The sequence below is a fragment of the Lontra canadensis genome, unplaced genomic scaffold, assembly GCF_010015895.1.
Source record: "Lontra canadensis isolate GAN:19392208 unplaced genomic scaffold, GSC_riverotter_1.0 scaffold43, whole genome shotgun sequence".
In the NCBI taxonomy this organism is placed as follows: Eukaryota; Metazoa; Chordata; class Mammalia; order Carnivora; family Mustelidae; genus Lontra; species Lontra canadensis.
The window spans coordinates 281231-302149 of NW_022631037.1; the positions used below are offsets into that span (position 1 = coordinate 281231).

Genomic DNA, 20919 nt, shown 5'->3' on the forward strand with positions numbered 1-20919 from the left:
TATTAAATGTTAATATAGCCATCATTGTATTAAAGCAGCCTAGTACTTGACTTTCTCACATGTTCTCTTTCCCTTTAACATGGTAGATTAAATGAGGTATGTCTGATATGGTCCCTGCCTGCCCTCTAGCTTATTACCCACCCTCTACCTTTTTCTGAGCTCCAGCCTTGAGTACCAAGATGTGCAATTTTCCTTCTCAACTCAGGACCTTTGCTGAAGGATTCATTCTACCTAGAATGCTGTTTACCCCTTCTCTTAACACATTTTAACTCCTTATCCTATCCATCAGTTCTATCTAAAAACAGAACAAAACAAAAACAAAAACCATCCATGGGTGTGTGTATCTGGGTGGCTCAGTCGGTTGAGGCTCACTCTTGATCTCGGCTCAAGTCTTGATCTGAAAGTCCGACTTTGAGCCCCATGTTGCGCTTCCCTCCCACTGACCTGTGCTGGGTGTGGAGCCTACCTTAAAAGAAAAAAAAAAATAATCATTTGAGGGGAAAACTTTGACTCTACTAGATCAGCTCTTGGTTTGACACTCTTGATAACCTGTACTTAATGACAACACAGTTTATAATGGTTGTTCGGTGTCTGTTTCCCCACTGGATTACAAGCTCCAAGGTATCAGGAAACCTGCTTATTCGTAGCAGAGTTGGCTAAAAAAATTACTAGTCTCGAAGTAGAACTATTGTCTTATAATTACTAGGCATGTCAACTATATCGTACAATTCAGTCCATTCTTTGGAGCATTTGTTTTCTGACTTTATAATATGTATTTGATGATATATCAGACAGGGGTGTCTGGGTGGCTCAGTTGGTAGAGTGTCTGCCTTTGGTTTGGGTCATTATCCCAGGGTTTGGGATCAAGCCCTGCCTCAGGCTTCCTGCTCAGCAGGAGGCCTGCTTCTCCCTCTCCTTCTGCTTGCTGTTCCCCCTGCTTGTGCTCTAATAAATAAAATCTTTAAAAAAATAAAAAATTAAGAAGTTGACAATTTCGTGATCACACTGAGATGTTTTAATGTAAACTTTATTATAGAAGTCATACAATAAAAAAAATACAGAATGGTTTGTGATCTAAGATGGAGAGTGAATCTCCTCCTTCCCACCACCCTCTAATCTTTCAGTGTCATGACTACAGTTTCTTTAAAATTATATGGTGTTACGATACATTATAACAGTAAGCATCACTACTATTATGGAGGATTGAAACTCAATTCTATAATATGTTTTAAAAAACTGGGTTGCCAAAAGCCCATTTTCTTCACATTTAATATTCTCCCTCATTAAAGTAATATTTTTGTAACACAGGTACTTTGTACCCACATTGGTCACCAAAATTTTATAGTCTTATCTTGCAAGTGTAACACATATATAATTGAACAGTTAGTGAACATATAGAGATTGAGCACAATTAAGGCCCACAAGGTACTGCTGTGTAATGTATCTACTAACAGGTTGATCAAACCAGTAGTTATATTTGACAGCAAGAAAAAAATTAACTGGTTTCTGTTCATAGCTGTGATTAAACAAAGACTGGGTTCCTTTCTTTCAGCTTCAGAGACTAGAGATTCTGAATGCTTTTTATTTGTGGCAGACAACTGGATTGGTTTCCAAGAACATGGTACTATAGCCCCTTTAATTAGGAATTTGGCAAAACTCAAAATTATGTCACACAGTAATAAACTACTAAGAAGTATCAGGCTAGAAGCAATTATCCAAATACAAAAAGCTAAATTGGCCATTCTCCGAGATACTACTTCTACATTTACCTGAACTATGTAAAGAGATATGAAGAGGCTAATAGCTGTCAGCAGAATGTGGTATGTTCCTTTTACCCAGTCTTTGACATGTGATCTTTTTTTAAGCATATATGACCCTGTTTGCACACCAGCCATATGAATTGCCACATACCCCAAGGTAGAGATTATTCCTTCTCGGTTGGCATTTAATAAACCAATCCTTGTGCCACTGCCATCAGTGCCATACAAAATTAACCTTTTCAGTGGGGTAAAGTCAAGGGCTAGTTGGTAGAACACAATAATGCTAATGGCCACAATCCAGGATTTATTTAGAGGAAAAATAATTAAAAGCAGTGATGTTAACAGTTTCACAACTATTAAGGTAAAAAAAAAGTTCCAGTGAACTCCATACTCAGTTAAATGTTCCTGATAGCCTATGGATTTTATAATGACTAATCGTCCGACTCCTAGGAAGACTAGTGGCCAAACAGAGTACAGTGACTTTGTAAGATAATAAAATCTGGACACGTCAGTGTATTTTCTCCTAACCTCTGGACAAACCATTGCAGTCCCAAAAATAAAACCTCCTACTCCAAAATCCATTGCTCCTGTCCCATAGAGCTCAGTTTTGGCAAATCTTCTGGGAAAAATTGGGAAGTCCACAGCCAAAATGGCAATAGCAGTAAATGCACTGTTAATTACACGGAAACAAGAGATGGCTGGAACGTATTCTGATTCTAGACCAATTTTCAAGAATTTTTCAAGTATTTTCTGGACAGGCATTCTGGCACAGCAAGTTCTCCTGCGGTATATTTGATAGAATAGCCCTGCCCCAAGGATAATTACAGCAAGGTGCTCAAGGAGGACAAATGAAGACAAAATGGTCAAAGTGGCCACCAAGGGAACTATTAGGAAAACAAAGTCAGTGAAGAATCTAGTTCTCCAGGTATGTGAAGAACACAAGTGCTGTGAGAGAATGATCAGGAGCCCTCTGCACAGGATACAGAATGCAGGTAAGCATAGGCCCTGGGTGACTTCCAGCAGGCTGGTTCCATTGTGGTTACTGACAAAAGCTTCCTTCATCTGCTTTTGAGACATTTTTTCTTCTTCCTGTGAAAATAAGAGCAAAGGGATGCACTGGAAAAGCAATGTTCTTCTGGAATAGGCATATATATGTAGAGGACTTGATTTTACTTTTTTTAAAGATTTATTAGCACGTACGTGTGTGCAAGTAGGAGCAGAGGGAGAGAGAAACTTAAGCACACTCCTCAGTAAGCTCAGAGCCCGACAGGAGGCTCGACTTCAAGATCCTGAGATCATGACCTGAGCTGAAACCAAGAGTCTGGTGCTTAAACACCTGCCCCACTCAGGGGCCCGATTTTACTTTTATTCCTAGATTTCAGAGCAGAACTTTAGGCCTAATGATTTCAAATCAGGGCAGGAACTAGAATTTGTGATTCCCCTTCCAAGGATTGTGGGAAGAAGCCCAACACCTCAGGGTAAGAATGTCAGGGCACCTCGGTGGCACATTCGGTTACACATTCGACTCTTGGTTTCAATTCATGTCCTGCTGAGATTAAGCCCCACCACTGGCTCTGTGCTCAACCCAGAGTCTGAAATTCTCTCTCCCTCTCCAACTAGTGCTCTCACTCTCTCAAGTAAATAAATACATCTTTAAAAAAAGAAAAAGTAAAAAGGAGGGGCCCCTGGGTAGCTTAGTTGGTTAAGCATCTGCCTGGGGCTCTCTGCTTAGCAGGGAGTCTGCTTCTCTCTCTGTGCTCTCAGGTAAATAAATAAAATCTTGGGGCTCCTGGGTGGCTCAGTGGGTTAAAGCCTCTGCCTTCGACTCAGGTCATGATCCCAGGGTCCTGGTCATTGGGCTCTCTGCTCAGCGGGGAGCCTGCTTCCTCCTCTCTCTGCCTGCCTCTCTGCCTACTTGTGATCTCTGTCAAATAAATAAAATCTTCAAAATAAATAAATAAAATCTTTTTAAAGGAATGTCATGCCAATAGTATGAAATTATTGGTTAATGAGCTGTAGCTATTCTCTATATAAGGCAGACTCACAAAGAAAGTTACTTTGGGATATAAATCCTGAAAATGGAATCAGAGTCAGAAACGAATTTCTATTACAAACATGTAATATGCTATTAAAATTTTGTAATGCAAACAAAACTAATGACTTCAAGTCAAATCAGAAGAGGACAGGGAGAAAGAAGATACTTAAGTACACGCTGGAGTTGAAGACCTTGGTTTGTGTGAAAAGCCTCTCCGAACCCATTGCCTCCAGTACAAAATACTAGACCTCCAGTGACATCCTGAGCCCCGGGCTGCTCCCTACCTCATTCACAGTCATGCTTTCAGGTTAGGGTGGAGATGGGTAGAGTGGATGCTAATCCTCGGAAAGGGGGCGAACGTCCAGGAAAGGCCTGGATGTAGAGCACACGCTAGTATTCGTGGTTTCAAAGAGCTGTAAAACACCTCTCTCATATTTCGAAGTCCTTAAAGGGGCACACAGCAAGAACACGTTTGTTGACTAAACCAGAACCATGGAGAACAAATGGATGCATGCGTGCCTGACGACCTGTCTGAGCCAGCGATAACTTCACAGGGTAACAAACCGATCAGAATCGTCTGGCTTTTAGAAATAAAGGAGTCTTTTTCCTGACGGACACGCGCCACGGCCGCGCCGTCCCTTACACCTCACGTGCCTTCGATGTTCCGGCGCCCCGGTGGCCGGCCGTCTACTTGGGCCGGGCTGCACGACTCCCACCGCAGCCGCAGAGCCAGGCCGGAGCAACCCGCTTCCGCCTCCCGAGCCGCGCTTCCGGCCGACGTGAGGCAGACTGCGCTTCCGGGCCGGCGGATTCGGCGCACGCGCGCACCCCTGCCAGGACCCGATCCCGTTTACCAAACGCTTAGGCTCCGCGCGCCAATTCTTGCCTGTGGTGGGCTTGCTGCGCCCAGGTCCGTCAGAGCAGCCCGGAGCAGACGTGTCACGCGCTTCACCGCGGCCGCTCGAACCTCACGATGAGTCTCTCAAGAGTGGTGGGGTCAGGGGACCCGGCTCAGTGTTCGACCACGGCGTCCTCTACCGAAGGACCCCAGACCCAGTGAGACTCTGGAGGCCCCGCCTCCCGCGCCTCTCCAACGGGAATACGGGAGGCCAGCGTCTCAACCCCATCTTACCCCAGGTTCTCGAAATACTTTGCCCCAGCTGCAGCCCCTAATTGCGACCCCGGCATCCAGAGCGGGCCACGTGCGCCCGGAGCCCAGTGCGCGCCCCGCCCCGGGGGGAGGAGCCGGCTGGCTCCCGGCCACTGGGCCCGAGCGGCGGCGGGCCGGTGCGCTCTGGCTGTCCCGGCTTCCTCTCCTCCCCGGTTCGCTCCCGCCCTCTCTTCTTCCCTCCCCTCCCCGGGCTCTTCCCGCCGTCTCTCCCAGCCTGCCTTTCCAGTCGCGCCTGGCGAGGGCCGCGCACTCGGCGGCTCGGGCCGTGGGACTGGTGAGTGTCACCCGCAGCCCAAGTCCGAAGCGCTTCTCGAGCCCGAAAGGGCGAGGAGGCCGATCTGCCCCCGGAGCGCTGAGGAACGGGGGGCATTTTCCTCTCCTTTTTCCAAAGAGCCTTTGCCTACCCTTTCTCATTTCCTTTTTGACTGTCTCGTATCTCAGCAGCAAGCTCTTGGTCCTTGCCTAGAAAAAGAAACTTTCAGGGTCCCCATTCCACCTCTCCACCTTGGTGGCAGGCGGTGGTCCGGGGTCGGGAAAAGGTTTCAGCTGGGAATCTGAGTCCCATCTCCTGCCCTTATTTTCTCACTCCTAGGGACCGGGGAAGGGGCTGCTGGCCCGGATAAGCGTCAGGGCAGCCGCGCCCTTGGCTGGGGTCACATCCACCTTCCTGGGAAGGACACACTCTCCCCGTACCAGGTGCTTCCGGAGCGGCATCCCAGCTCGAGTCCCAGCGGGCACCTCGTCCAAAGAGGGAGTCCTGGTTCCCGCTGGGAACCCGGGGGCGAGTCCAGCTGGGTTCCCGGGACCCTTACCCAGCTCTTCTCACTCGCCCTCCCACTGTCCTCCAAGCCGAGGACGAACTGGTTGGGGAGGAGGAGGAAGAGCTAGTGATCAGGTTGCCTCTTGCCCTGACTCGGAGTTTCATCTGCATGTTACCATCTCCTTTCTGCCCACAGTGGTCACACCCTTTCCAGAAATTCTTGGTTGGTAACCGCGAAGCTGGGAGAACTGGAGAAAACCGCTCTAATCTGACTTGATTCTGGCTGGGTACGGAGACTGCATCATCAAAACCAACATTTGCAAAGCGTTCTCTGAGGTACTAGCCCAATTGATCCTTACCTCAGTATTCTGAGGTGTAGGTATTAGTATTCCTTTTTGCAAACGAGTAAACGGAATAAGGCTTAGAGAGCTCTTGTGATCTGTCTTGGAGGAGTTGTGGGCTTTGATTTCTAACTCCACAACCTATTTTACTCCCCCTAATCCACTCTTTTAAAATGAGCTTCAAGTTGAGGGAGCTTTGTTCTCCTTGACTCTCTGGTTGCCCTCTCCATAGCTGTCCCTTATATAGTCATGTCCCCATATGGTCAATGTCCAAGGTGAATATGCCCAACACATTCCTGATGCTCTTCTCTGCCCTTTTTTCCAGCTTGTATGAAGTCCCTATCCCTGAAGTCTTTGACATGCTAGATATATTCAGAGCCTCAAACAAGTCTCTGCCAGGGTCAGTCCATTACAGACACCCCTCATCCTCATCCCTCCTTGCCAGGGAGGTGTAATGCCTGGGAAATTCTAAGTCTTAGGGTCTCTTAACAGGTTTTCAGAGATTGGCCTCTGTATAGCCTCACAATACCCCCTTCTCAGATTTTCCTCCTCTGAAATCTTTGCATTTTTAAAGTTGACACTGGACTGTTCTACCTGATTAGTGTCCCCAAATGGATTATCCATCCTCTGTAGTCCTTACAAGTAATAACAATATTCCCCCTCTGACTGAATTTCAAATTTATACTCCATGACATCATTGACCTTCACAACTACTCCTTGGGTGGTAGATTTTACTACCTCCATTTTCAAGATGAAGGATGAAGGTGGGCCAGGAAGGTGATCAGTGGCTTTCCTGTGAATGAGCTATGATTTTGCTCCCACACAACTGCTTTCCTAGAGCATCAAGAATTGACTTCAGCTTCCCTGGTCTATCAATTACTCGCTATACAAAAATAGGATCTTTCTGTTTACTGGAGAGGGTAGGGCATGAGACTTCTCTGTCTCCCAGTGTCTCCATCCTCCACAGCATTGATTCAGAACATATGCAGCCCCACCCCAAACCTCTGTAGTAAAACTGGCCCTGAAGAGCCTGGGGAGCCCCTGGAGGCTCTCATAAAAGTTTCCCCTGTTCCCTAATTGTCAGGGGATAGGACAGACTTTCCCTCTCTGCCCGGGCTCGCCTTGATTCTTGTTTTGGTTCCCCTTGCTTGGTGGGAGGAGCATGAGTGAGTCACCCTGAAGAAATCCTCACTCGTGTTTGGCCCTTGTCTTCTCTCTCATGTCATAGGCTCTGAGGTGACTCATCTCAGATTCCTCCAGAACTGAGCCTTTTGCTGGACCTATGTTCCAACCTGTGCCTCCATGACCAGGTGGCTAGCACTCCTCGTGCCTATGACCCAGAACCCTGGCTGACCACACTGAGGCAGGATGCTCCAACAGGTAAAACCTCACCCTTAGGTAACCTAGGCCCTGAAGCATCTAAGGCACTTCCCATCTGTCAGTTAGGTGGCTGAATGACGTTTCTACTTACCCTGACCTGGAAGGAAGGGAAAGATCCCTTAAAGGTCTTTCTTCTTCTCATTCTTGACCTAGTCACTCCGTTGCCTTTCACCTGTCATTGAGAGGCTTTTCTTGATACCTAATTTGAATCTCTCTTATTGTGGTCTTTAGCCCTTTTTTCTGGGATGAGTAAGATGGGACGGGTAAGATGGAATGGGGAGGGCTCTCCTTGGAGTACTTTGGTGACTTCACAAGCCTGAACCAAGGAGGGAGTCCTGAGAGATGTCCCTGCCAGCCTGAACTGTTGAGATACAGTGAAGGCCTGAGGCTTCCAAGAGGAGGTATTCTTTGAAGCTGAACCTTAAAGAATATGTAGGAATTAGCTAGGTGGAGAAGGGAAGTAAGCAGTCCAAGCAGAGGTGTCAGTGCAAAATGTGGGTGAAGATACCTGCATGGAAATACAGGAGTCTGATGAATGGATCATGAAGCGCATGGTGAGGGGTTGCTATTGTGGCCCTTACGCCAGGCCTCTGCCTCTCAAAAAATTCTACTGTGGCCCCAGGCCTTCAGGAGTCCAAATCACCCATCTCCTATCCGTATCATCCTTCTCATGCAGCTCTCGCTCCAAAGAGAATGCCAGTAGATAGATATTTGCTGCATTTTTATTTACAAAATGTGGCCAGGCACTGGGCTGAGGCAGATGTCTAAGGTGATACCTGCTCTCCAGAAGCTCACAGACTAGGTAAGTGCCTAAGACTTATTAGGATGACCAGGTGGAAAGCCAGCCAGCCTCAAGCCAGCCCTGGTAGACACTACTGCTTGATCATCTTCCAGACTTTTGTCTTATGAAATGAGCTTGAGACTGAGGAGAAGCTGGCAGGACAATTGTCTGCTCTGGGCTTTTTTGTGTTTAACTTTTTTTTTTTTTTCTTATTAAAAAAGCAGTAATGTTCATCATAACCATACTGGCAGCTGCTCTGTGTTGAGCCCCACCTAAGTAGTAGGTACTAGTCTAAGCATTTTACGTGAATAATTTTGTTTAGTCCTCAGGTAAGTTACAGTGTTACATGTATAGAGCTACTATATCCCCATTTTGGAGATAAAGGTCAGAGAGGTTATGTGACTTATTCAAGGTCACATTCACCATAAGCAATGTGGAAAATATAAGCACCGAGAACATTAAAATTATCTGTAAGTATACTACCCAGAGATAACATTTTAGAAAATATCCTTTTTTCCCCTAAGTATATATTTTTAAAATGTTTGAAGCTATCATACTTTTTTGTAACCTGCTTTATTCCTTTGTAAGGATATACTATAAATTGTCCACCATTAGGACATGTGAGTTGTTTTCAATTTTTTTACCATTATAGATAGCTCAATATATACTGAATATTCCTATGGCCTTTACATAGCATCATTTTCTAAAAGAATTGCAGGCTAAAGAGGTGTGTGCTTTTTAGGCCTTGATATATCATTGCCTAATTAAAGAAGAGCTGTTTTTAAAAGAATAATAATAGCTAACTTTGGATGCATATATCAGGTACCTTCTCTAAATACTTGATGTGCTTATTAGGGTCTGACGTAGGTGCTATCAGCATTCCCATTTTATAGATGAGAAAAACTGAAGCACAGAGAGCTTAATAATTTATATAACATTATGCAACTAGTAAGTGGTAGAATCAGAATTCAGATACAGAAAATCTAGCTTTAAGGTCTAGGCTCTTGACTGTTATACTCAGCTACCTAATTGGTTGGATCAGAGCTGATTTTAAAATATGGCTTGGCTTGTGATCCCCCCGGCTCCATCCCCAGAATAGAGTGATTTGCATGGTTCCAACCATGGTCTAACCTCAGCATTTATCCTGGAGGCCAAGAGCCTGCCTTTTGAATTATGGTGGACCTACATTCAGAGAACAGGCAACATCTTTAGAAAGAAACTTGTTGCTGGGCCTCTCAAATGACACTTCCCACCTTGGGAACTTCGAACTTTTCAGATTCACTAATCTCATTGAAACCTACACAGTCGTATTATGGATTCACTTCTCCAAAAGCAGATTTCAGCCGGGTACTACTTTCTTCCACTCCCCACCCCATCTTCACTGCAGTCTCCAGAGAGATAAGAGGAAAAATGAGAAATATGAAAAAAAGAAACATGTGGAAAGTGTTGGCATCAAGGATCGGAAAGGGCGAAAGAGAAACAGCCTTTTCCCCTTGGTGCCTATTCTTAACCTCATCCAACTTCCAAGTCAGGCTCCCTGTCAGGTGGACCCAGGGCAGAGGAAGCTAACTAAATAGCCAGGCTAAATTTAAGCCGAGAGAGCCAGGTGATGAAGGCATGGGGCTACCTCACAGCTAGTTTTTCATCAAATGGTAAATGTTCTCTTTCAAAAAACGCCCAAACCATGGTTCTTTCCTGGGGGAAGGGTGGTTTGTGATCCCCTATAGCAGTCCCCCACCTTGGTCCTCAGTCCTACCAGGCCCAGTAAGGCTGGTGGCTGGCAAGTCTGGAAGCTGGCACTCATTCAGAGGAGAGGGGATAGCATTTTTTCGTTTACTGAGTACACAATGTGCCAGGCACTAAGTGCTTTAGGTGTCTCTTTATTTTTCTGTCCCGTAGCCCTGCAAACTGGTTTTATTTTCCTTTATTTACAAATAAAGAAGCTGTGGCTCAGAGAAGTTAAGTAATTTAACCAGGCTCGCAGTCAGTATGTGGCAGAACTGAAATTTTAATCTAACCAGATTATGGTAGTAGAAGCCTGTTCTCTTTCTTCAGGCCCTCACCCCTATATTACTGCCAGCTGGTCTCAGTCCCAGCTTTCATAGCCCTCTTCTCATGGCTTCTCAGGTTAATGGTCACAGTTCAGGCTTTGGTGCCCAAGGTGGGGAGTCTCTCAGAGAAGACCTGCAGGAGTTCCTGAGCGGGGAAGCCCCGCTGCACCAGCTAGATGACCTCACCAAGGTGAATCCTGTGACACTGGAGACAGGTATGGGCCTCCCTCTCCTCGACAATGCCGTCTCCAAAGCAGCCCTTGGTGGTTGCCGGGCTCAGTTGGTGGAGCGTGCCGCTCTTGATCTTGGGCCTGTGGGTTTGAGCCTCGTGTTGGGTGTAGAGATTACTTAAAAATAAAATCTTAAAAAAGGTGCCGTCTCTAAGAGCGTGGAGATGATGTGGGTAGTCCGCACAGCTTTCCCTGGCCAAACCAAGGCAGGCAGGACCTCGAGCCAGATAGGCTGCTCCAGACCTCTGCCTGGCAGCTGCACACAGACTCCCCAGGGCAGACTTTGCTCCAGATTTGGGGCTCATCTTAATTAGATCTTGTACCTATTCATCAGGGAGCTGCTGGGATCTAAAGGCACTTGGCTAATTGCTAGTAGCACTGTTAGGCCAGTGTTTGTGTGGGCAGTTGTGTCTATATTTGAGCCAGAGTTTGCTAAAGGTGCCTCTGCCTCAGTCTTGAGGTGTTTGCAGGCTCGGTACGCAGCAGACACGTTCTACACCAATGCTGGCTGCACCCTGGTCGCTCTGAACCCCTTCAAGCCCGTCCCTCAGCTCTACTCACCAGCACTGATGAGAGAGTACCACGCTGCTCCTCAGCCCCAGGTAAGACTCAGCCACATCCTGGGCCTCAGGGTTCCGCCATATCCCCTAGGCCTCCTTGCAGCTTCCCCATCATTACCCATCTATTCACCAGCCATGCGGTCATTCAGAGTCTGCTGGTGCCACGGCCCTGCCCACCAAGGGATTGAAGAATTCTGGATACAGGACAGGTGCAAAATGAGATATAAATAAATATTTGTTTAACTGAGTTTGGAACCTAAAATAAAAAGATAGGATAACGGATTTTTTTTTTTCTCGTTTGTGATGTTGTTAATAGGGACGGATTTATGAAGGTATATTTGTGTATTTAATGAACCTTTTTTGGGGGGGAGAATAAAATTATGTATAATAAGGAGGGCCCTAGAAAATTCAGCACTTGTTCCTCTCCTCCAAGAGGAATGAGAGGAATAACTTCTGGTGGGGTTGGAGTCGGAGCAGGCAGCAAATAAGCTAGCTGGTGTTTAAGTGCATGATGTCCTCAGAGAGAGGGAAGAGCAAACTTGCTGGCAGGAAGGGTGCTGTCAGGGAGAGAGACAGCAGATGAGATGGAAGATGAGACAATCCAGGGCTGCTGGCAAAGGGTCTGAGGCAGCACAGCAGGTGGAATATATCCACGGTGCTGCTCCCCCAGGGGTGGAGGGACTGACTGGAGCCCACCATGGGGATAATTACTCTGGAAGCTGGGGGAGTCAAGTTCAGAAAGGTGAAACAAGACAGAGGGAGAACAGGGGCACCTGGGTGGCTCAGTGGGTTAAAGCCTCTGCCTTTGGCTCAGGTCATGATCCCAGGGTCCTGGGATCCAGCCCTGCATCGGGCTCTCTGCTCAGCGGGGAGCTTGCTTCCTCCTCTCTCTCTGCCTGACTCTCTGCCTACTTGTGATCTCTGTCCATCCAATAAATAAGTAAAATCTTCAAAAAGAAAAAAAAAAAGATATAGGGAGAACAGTTGGAGGCTTTTAACAGTTCAGGGAAGAGGAGGCTGGGGCAGAGGCAGGTGCAGAGAGGGAAGGCTCTGTCACTATCCACAGCAGTGCCTTCTCTCCAGGAATCTGTGGGTAGATGATGATTGCTGGGTGGGCCATGCTGGGCTGGCTAGGCATTGTGCAGATGGCCTGGCCCCCCAGAAGCTCATGCATGGTTAAGTGTCTAAGTCTTCCCTGAGAGCCCATATCTCACTGAGAGCCTCTTCAAAGGCAAAAGCCATGTCATGGTTTCCTGTTTCCCCAGTGCCCAGTTTAATGCCTAGCACATTGAGGATAATTAGTATTTGTAGATGGAAAGAAGAATAGTGGCCTTGAAATTCAAGACACATGGTTACAATTACTTGCTGAGTGGCCTTGGGAAGGTTATTTAACACCTCCAAACCTCGGATTTCTCGTCCATAAAATAGGATTAGCTATCCAACTAATGGATAGGTTTTTTAGGCAGTAACTTGTAGGAAAGTTCTTTGCATGCTGTAGAGTACAGTAACATAAAATAATAAGCAGCAGAATAAAACTAAAGGTAAGATAAAATGGGAGGACGAAGTGTTAAGGTTATAGACTGGTCAAGGCCAGCGCTGCTTCCATACTAAGAGAAGGTGAGTGGATACAGCCATCGTAGGGGTCCCACAGTTGGGTCAAACACTGTTATATCCAAGAGATTTTTCTAGAGGAAACCTCCTGGCGCTGCTGTTGGCAGCCTCCCCTCTCAGCCGTCATTTGATCAACCACTCCTTGGAGACAGGCGTTCCCTTATGTGACCTCTCCCCCCTTGATGTTTTAGAAACTGAAGCCCCACATCTTCACTGTGGGTGAACAGACCTACAGGAATGTCAAGAGCCTGATTGAGCCAGTCAACCAATCTATCATTGTCAGCGGAGAGAGTGGTGCTGGAAAGGTAGGAGGGCCTCTTTCTTACCCTGTCAACTTTTTGACTGGTGGGGTGGGCAGAGAAGAAGGAGGTCATTCCTTGTGGAGTCGTTTGCTGCCTAGTCATTCCCAGATAGGCTGACTAAAGCAGGGACTCAGCATGCAGTGGTAAGCAAGCGCTGGGCAGGAAGTCAAGACACAGCGTTTTAGTCCAGGCTCTTCCACGTAACCCTGGGTGAGATACTTTTTCTCTCAGTCTTCATTTTTCTCCTCAAAGGTCTGAGCTCTGACACCACTGGAAACAAAAGTCAGCTGTTGGGGATTCCAGAATATGGTTAAGAGGTTCTGCAAACCTCAGTTCTTTGATTTGTAACATGACAGGGATAGAACCAACTTGAAAATCATGGGACTCCTACGAGAGTTAAATGGACCAGTGCACATAGGCACTTGGTGGCACACTTGGCATGTGGCAGCACTCTAGAAGTACCTGGGGTTACTGGTGGGAAAAGGTTTAATGGAGTAGTCCACCCACTACATGGGTTGGCCATGATGGCAAGGACAGTGCATTGGGCCGGCTGTGGGGAAGGACAGAATCATTTGATGCAGTCATGTGGCTCCCTGGGTGCCCAAACCACAACAGGTGAGACAGAATGCTACACAGGGCTGGTTCAGGAGTTGCACAGCTGGTCAGAGGAGGCCACCAGGCCAGGCCTCACCACCTTTTTGCCAAGGCTTACCCAGCCACCTTACCCTTTCCACAACGCTTTTACCATCACAAGGGATTTTTTAGATCATAAACTCTCACATAAATGTGAGAGGATTGCTGAGCACTGAGCACCTGCCAGCTTCTAGGCCGTGGGCTAGCCACTAAAGAGTGGCAGAGGAAGGAACAGAGATGAAAAATGCAACATACGGCTTCCAGGGGGCTCTTAGTTCACTGGGAAAGACAAGGAAACAGGTGAAAATAGTAAGCTGCAGGGATAACAGCTTGGACTTGGGTGTGGAGAAGATCTTCAAGAGCTCTTTCAAAGTGGCCAGTGCAGTGGCTCATACCCAGCTCGTAGAGGAAGCCCATCGTCCTCCAGAATTGCTCTGGGGAGCAGAGGCGGACCTGGCCTGAAACCCATGCCACCGGAGCTCAGTAACTTTATTGACCAGCCGCTATGGTCTTTTGCTGGGTCTGTATTTTTTTTTTTAAGCTCATTTTTAATAAGTAGTAGCATAATTACATAGTTCAAAAATCAAGCAATACCGCAAGGCTTACAAAGAAAAACAGTAGGGGCACCTGGGTGGCTCAGTGGGTTAAGCCTCTGCCTTCGGCCCAGGTCATGATCTCAGGGTCCTGGGATCAAGCCCTGAATCAGGCTTTCTGCTCAACACGGAGCCTGCTTTCCCCCTCTCTCTGCCTGTTGCTCTGCCTACTTGTGATCTCTCTCTCTGTCAAATAAAAATTAAAAAAAACAAAACAAAATAGCAGCCCTACCCATATTTACAAAGACTATCGCTCTCTTCCAGAGGCAACAACTTTCATATCTTCTAGCAGTTTATTTGGGCATTTGCGTCAGTATTTCTTTTTTTTTTTTTTCTTTTTTTTTTAAGATTTTATTTATTTATTTGACACAGAGAGAGATCACAAGTAGGCAGAGAGGCAGTCTGAGAGAGAGGGGAAGTGGGCTCCCCACTGAGCAGAGAGCCTGATGTGGGGCTCCATCCCAGGACCCTGAGATCATGACCTGAGCCAAAGGCAGAGGCTTACCCCACTGAGCCACCCAGGCACCCTGCATCCATATTTCTAAACAACATCCTTTTATTAAGTTTTCAGTTTTTTAGCTTATCGTTCATTTTCAGGTATGATGAGGATTTAGCCCTATTTCTCTGCCCCCAGATACATAAATGTCATGATTTCTAGTTAATATGCAGTATTACAGCCATGTATATATTGCTCATAGCAAAGCAGTATAATAAACTATCCTTTCTTGTATAATTTTACTTTCCCTCTACTTCATAATTGCCCTGTTTTTTCACTTGTTTAGTTTCTGTATACGTATTATTAAGTTATTACTAAACCTATCACCAAAGCTGCATAACACCTGTCCACTGGCCAAAATATCAGATCCTTTTTTTTTCTTGGTGATGTTCTTCCCAGAGCTCCCAGATCTCTGGCTCCCACCTGTACTGGTGGCTGTCAGTGGCTGTTGCCACAAAGTTATTACTTGGGAGCTTCTCTGCCTCACTCCGGGATCCCCCAATTGCCCTTTGTCTATGACAAACCCCCTGCCCCCCAAAAAACTGTTGCTGGAGCCCATGGCTTCAGCTTCTTAACGGCCTTGTTTTTATGGAGCACGTTCTTTAGTAGCTTCTTGGAAAAGGTACATTTGGGCAGATTTTTGAGTTGTTGCACCTCTGAAAATGTTTATTTTGCCTCAAATTTTATATGTTGGCTGGATTTTATAATTCCAGGTTGGAGACCATTTTCTTTCCAAATTTATAAGGTTTTTTTTCCTTCTCTGTTTTTTGAGTGTTGTGATTGAGAGTCCCGATCCATAATGGTGATTTGTGTTTTGTTTTGTTTTGTTTTTCAAAAGCTTTTATAGTCTTAATTATTATTCATAGGTATTAAAACTCACAGTGCTGTGTCTTGGTATGGTTGTTTTGTTTTGTTTCATTTGCTGAGCTGGATATTTTGTGTGGATTTTTTTAACCTGTTCTTTTGTTGGGGGAAATTTGTATTACAGCTAATAATTTAATAATTTCCTCCCTTCTGTTTTCTCTTTTTGTATCTCCTGTTAGAAAGAAGTTTGATTAATTATCTAATATTCTTATTTTTCTCACTTATTCTTCTGTCTTTTAATATTTTTGTTTTACCTTCTGGGAGATAATTCTCTACCTTCCAATTTTTTGGATTTTTGTTATAAAAGGTTAATTCTGAGAGTTCTCTCTTGTTCTCTGAATATTATTCCCTACTGCCCCACCATCCTGGTCTTATTTCACAGATCAGTTTTTGTTTTTTTTTTTAAGATTTTATTTATTTATTTGACCGAGATCACAAGTAGGCAGACAGGCAGGCAGAGAGAGAGGGGGGTAAGCAGGCTTCCTGCCGAGCAGAGAACTGGATGCAGGGCTCGATCCCAGGACCCTGAGACCATGACCCGAGCCGAAGGCAGAGGCTTAACCCACTGAGCCACTCAGGCGCCCCAAGTTTTTTTTTTTTTTTTTTTTAATTTATTTGACACAGAGAGAGATCACAGGTAGGCAGAGAGGCAGGCAGAGAGAGGGGGAGAAACAGGCTCCGTGCTGAGCAGAGAGCCTGATGCAGGGCTCAATCCCAGGACCCTGAGATCATAACCTGAGCCGAAGGCAGAGGCTTAACCCTCTGAGCCACCCAGGTACCCCTCAGTATCTTATTTTTGAGCATACTTCATGATTTTGTGTTCTGCTCCTTGCATTGACTTTGTTTCCTTCTAGTTCCTTTACCTTCATTTGTTGTGATATTTGTCATTTGTATAAAAGAGGTTTATCAAATAGTTGATGATCACTAAGTTTCTGTTCATATTTAAGAATAACGCATTAAATGCTTCATTAAGCAACTGATTAGAATCTTCATGTTTATAGATAGGATTGTCAACCAGGGAGCCTCACTGTAGGTAGCTTTTGAAACCTGTGGGACCCTGAATGTCCACAACTTTTCTCATAAGCTTGTCAGGCTCCAGAAAAGATTCTTTAGCAGAGATATGGAAACTATAAAGAGTTAAATGAAAACGATAAAAAGTAAAAGTATAATGAATAATTGTTTCATGCTTATCAACAGACCAGACTTGCAGATGAATACATCAGTGAATTTGAGAGTAAATCAATAGAAATAATTCAAATTGAGAAACAGAGAGAAGCACATCTGAGAGCTGTGGTACGGTAGCCCATGGTCTACCATAGTTGTTCTTGGTGTACCAGGAGAAAGAAAACACATGGGTCAGAGGTTATACCTTACACAATGAACAAAAGATGACAAGCACAGATCCAAGAAGTTCAAAAAGCAAAAGCAGATGAATACAAAGAAAACAAATTGCTGGAAACCAAACATAAGGAGCAAACTTTTATGGGAACCAGAAAAAAAGAAATATTATGGAAAGAGGAATAAAAATAAGAGTGACAATGGGCATCTTTCAAAAACTGCAAGCCCAGGGATGCCCGGGTGGCACAGTCAGTTGAGCATCTGACTCTTGGTTCCAGTACAGGTCATGATGTCAGGGTGGTGGGATCAAGCCCTGTGTCGGGCTCCACACTCAGCACAGAATCTGCTTCAAATTCTCTTTCCTTCCCTCTGCCCATCCTGCTCATGCTCTCTCTCACTCTCTTGCTCAAAAAATAAGTCAGTCAATCTTTAAAACAAAAACAAACAAGCAAAAAAACTGCAGGCCCAAAGGTAGTAGCAACATCTTTAAAGTGCGGAAAGAAAAAAGTGCTGAAAGAAAATATCTGTTGGGGAACCTGGCTGGCTCAGTTAGTAGACCATGCGACTCTTGATCTCAGGGTAATGAGTTTGAGCCCCACATTGGGCATATAGAGATTACTTAATAAATAAGAAAGTTGGGGTTGGGATTTTTTTTTTTTTTTTAAGAAAAAATATCTGTCAACCTAGAATTCTGTTACGAGGAAAAATACCAAAATATCTTAAAAAATGTAAAACAAGGGATGCCCGGCTGGCTTGTCAGTGGAGCATACAACTCTTGATCTCAGAGTTGTGAGTTCAAGCCCCACGCTGAGCTTTACTTTAAAATATTTTACTTTAAAATTTTACTTTAAGATTACTTTAAAAAAAATTTTAAAAATTTTTAAAAAATGGAAATGAAATAAAGACGTTCAGACAAAAGTTGAAGGAATTCATTGCCAATAGGCCTATACTACAAGAAACATTAAAGTTCTTTAGGCCAAAGGAATATGAAACCATGTGAATATTTGGATTGATACAAAGGAGTAAAGAGCATTGGGGATGTGATATTTTTTATCTCTAAAAGAGAACTCATTTTGGGGGGGCCTGGGTGGCTCAGTTAGGCATCTGACTCTCAGTTTCAGCTCAGGTTGTGATCTCAAAGGTTGTGAGATTGAGCCCTGCATCAGGCTCCCTGCTCAGCAGAGCCTGCTTCTCCCTCTCCGGGTCCCCTCTGCTGTGTTCACTCTCTCGCCGTCTCCTTCTGTGAAATAAATAAAATCATTAAAAGGAAAAAAAGAAAATGTGCAGAAAGCATCCATATTAGCTCAGTGCCTGTCATAGAATGGTCAGTTTTAGCTGTGAGCCCTCAGAGACACTAAGTAGCCTGCCCAGGTCAAGGTCGGTTGTCCCTTCTCCTGGCTTCCTTCGTTTCTTAAAGGTGTCCTCTGGAACTAGGAGCAGCAGAAGTGAGCAACCCCCCATTTCACAGATGGGGGAATTGCCTTGCCCAAGGACACAGTTGAATTCAGCATTCCCCCATTTGGTCAGCACCGTGCCCGATGGAGAAGAGGGCTCTGGTGGGCCCCATATCCTGAGGTACAGTGGGAGGGACGTGGACACGGCTCCCACGGGGTTGTTTCTGCCACAGACATGGACGTCCCGCTGCCTGATGAAGTTCTACGCTGTGGTGGCTGCCTCACCCACATCCCAGGAGAGCCACAAGATTGCAGAGCGGATTGAACAGCGAATCTTGAACTCCAACCCTGTCATGGAAGCTTTTGGTGAGCTTGGTGTCCTCTGCATAGTACCTTGATTCTATTTCCCCTGGGATTTGCCACCTCCCAAGGAGAGGGGTAGTGCTTTGAGTCCGTCTCTGGGAGTTGGAGGATGAGAGTATCACTAACTGCCTTGGACCCGCAACCTCCCAGGTGCCCTTGGGCTCCTTCCGTTAGAGTCACCCCCTCCTCTGGCCTAGGCAGATGTAACAGTGTGCCAGAGAGGACCTTGTGGCTCACCTTGTTCAAATCCTGTTCTTACGTATGGTTTCCTGAGGGTTCAGAGAAGGGGACTTGTCTAAGAGTGCTCATCAGTGAGTGTCCATGTTGTGACTTGAGCCTAGGTGCGTCTGGCTGGGCCCACAGCTGTCCCGAGGCAGAGCGGAGAGAAGTCTGTTGTACCTAGATGTTGTCTAACTCAATAGTGACAGCTTGTTGGTTTTGGCCCTTTCCCTTCAAAGAATACAGTCCCTGACCACCTAGGCTTGCTCATTCCAGTTCGTTGCCAAGAAGCTCTAACCCTCCTGAAACACATTTGCTGAAGCCCAAGTGCCCATTCCCTAGTCCTGTCCCCTGTGACACGGAAACCCATAAAGGGGCTGTTAGGTGACTTGAGGATAGGGACGTGCCCTCATCCCGGCCCACGAGAACCCGGTCACACCGGGGGAGTGGTATGAACCTAGGTGTGATCTGTAGGGAATGCGTGCACCCTGAGGAATAACAACAGCAGTCGCTTTGGGAAGTTCATCCAGCTCCAGCTAAACAGGTAATGGCTGCTGCCACTCTGGCTGAGGGGAGGACGGGGATGGGGAGTCTGAAAGTGGCTAGGGCAGCTTCCAGCCTGGGCTGCTCCTCTGGGCAGAACCCTGCCCCTCCTGGCATGTAATGTTTGTGGAATAAATGAACCTGAGGGTGATCTTTGAACCTGGAGAATTCTAGCTACTCTAGCCTCTAAAAGACACTGAGGCAGTGTGCTTATCATGGCCCATGAGTTCCTCCTGGCTTCTACCCTGGTTCAGGGGCTTCCAGTTAAACCACCACCTCTCTGGATTGCACCCCTGAGCTTGAAGCAGGGGTTTCTGTTCCTGCCTTGAGTTGGGACAAAATGGTATATAGAGGTCTTGGCCCTGTCCACCTGAGCTGGTCACCGGGGAATGTTCTAAACGACCCAAGGACCTGCCAGGTGGTCCCTAGTGCTCAAGACCCACTTTGACTAGGTGGAAGAGCTTTGGGGGGAGTGGCTATGTTGCATTCTGGCAGACAGTAAGTCCTTAGTAAATGCCTACCTGCTTGTGCCCAGGGCCCAGCAGATGACCGGAGCTGTAGTCCAGACATACCTCCTGGAGAAAACACGAGTGGCCTGTCAGGCGTCTAGTGAGAGGAACTTCCACATCTTCTACCAGGTTTGTGTCCAGCTGGGCCTACAGCTGCCCAGATGTAGGGTAGAGATGGGTCTGAGTTTCCGAGCCCTCTTCTCTGTCCCCCAGGCCGCAGGCCTGACCCACCGCTTTCAGTGATGCCGCCACTTATTCCTGCAGACTTTCTGTGACTCTTCTGCCTCACGCTGGACCTTGGCTCCCAGAATGGTTTTGACCTGGAGATGCATTTGCTTTCTCTATCAGACCAAAAGGTCCTTGACACTGGGACTGTGTCCCCCTCATCAGACCAAGGACTCTTAGAATGGCATCTGTCTCCAGCAGAGTGAGAGCTTCCCTAGAGCTGTGTCTGATGTGTCTCCCATCAGACTTGGGATACCCCAGAGCCTGGATAGGATGTCTCCTGCTCATATGGACCTGGGGCTCCCCAGACAGGAGTCGTGCTTCCTTCATCAGACCACAGGCCTCCTCAGGAGGCTGTTTTTGCATTGGGTTGGAGACATTCAGAACTGTTGCTGCGACTTTTGTCCCTGGGCCTGTCCTGGGCTCTATGCCTTGGCTCTCTCCCCTCTCAGCCTTGTGATATCAAAGCATTTCTCCTCTCACAAACCCCAGGCTTATGCAGGCCTGGCTTCCTCACACCCTCACCTCGGCCGCCCGCCCACCCCTCCCCACAGATCTGTAAAGGAGCCAGCATGGACGAGAGGCTCCAGTGGCACCTTCCCGAGGGAGCAGCCTTCTTTTGGCTGCCCAACCCAGAGAGGACCTTGGAAGGTAGGGGGAGCCTTGTCCAGCACCCTGGACTGGCCCATCAGTACCCACTCACCCTCTGCACAGGGCCTGCCTTCACCCCTCGATGCCCCTGCTGACCTCTGGTCCTGAC

At 46.5% G+C, this 20919-nt stretch overlaps 2 protein-coding genes across 16 annotated transcripts in view; one reads left to right on the forward strand and one right to left on the reverse strand.

The window, feature by feature from the left end:
* Positions 1–1019: 1019 nt before the first annotated feature.
* Positions 1020–14251, reverse strand: PIGW (phosphatidylinositol glycan anchor biosynthesis class W). 7 transcript variants are annotated; one of them, XM_032871847.1, is made up of 2 exons: positions 14243–14251; positions 1020–2849 (listed from the first exon to the last, which is right to left on the reverse strand). In XM_032871847.1, exon 2 carries the CDS (start codon positions 2835–2837, stop codon positions 1329–1331), a length of 1509 nt encoding a protein of 502 aa, XP_032727738.1. In that variant the 5' UTR covers positions 2838–2849; positions 14243–14251; the 3' UTR covers positions 1020–1328. The 7 variants fall into 7 exon arrangements, with proteins under 7 accessions (XP_032727738.1, XP_032727735.1, XP_032727732.1 ...); XM_032871844.1 differs by lacking the exon at positions 14243–14251 and adding an exon at positions 4928–5011; XM_032871841.1 differs by lacking the exon at positions 14243–14251 and adding an exon at positions 4682–4800.
* The window catches only part of MYO19 (myosin XIX), a 32006-nt gene continuing 15996 nt past the window's right edge, over positions 4910–20919 (forward strand). For 3 of the 9 annotated variants that reach the window (XR_004384298.1, XM_032871831.1, XM_032871826.1), the window contains exons 1-10: positions 5047–5240; positions 5923–6062; positions 7296–7447; positions 10356–10494; positions 10963–11111; positions 12872–12985; positions 18534–18666; positions 19357–19426; positions 19961–20063; positions 20714–20810. Coding sequence is in view for 8 of the 9 variants with exons in the window: in XM_032871831.1 (XP_032727722.1) it covers positions 7436–7447; positions 10356–10494; positions 10963–11111; positions 12872–12985; positions 18534–18666; positions 19357–19426; positions 19961–20063; positions 20714–20810 (817 nt within the window). In the remaining variant the exon portion in view is untranslated. Of the gene's footprint in view, positions 4933–5046; positions 5241–5558; positions 5663–5922; positions 6063–7295; positions 7448–10343; positions 10495–10962; positions 11112–12871; positions 12986–18516; positions 18667–19356; positions 19427–19960; positions 20064–20713; positions 20811–20919 lie in introns of those variants that run through there. The other 6 variants (XM_032871827.1, XM_032871828.1, XM_032871829.1 and 3 more) reach the window with 6 other exon arrangements.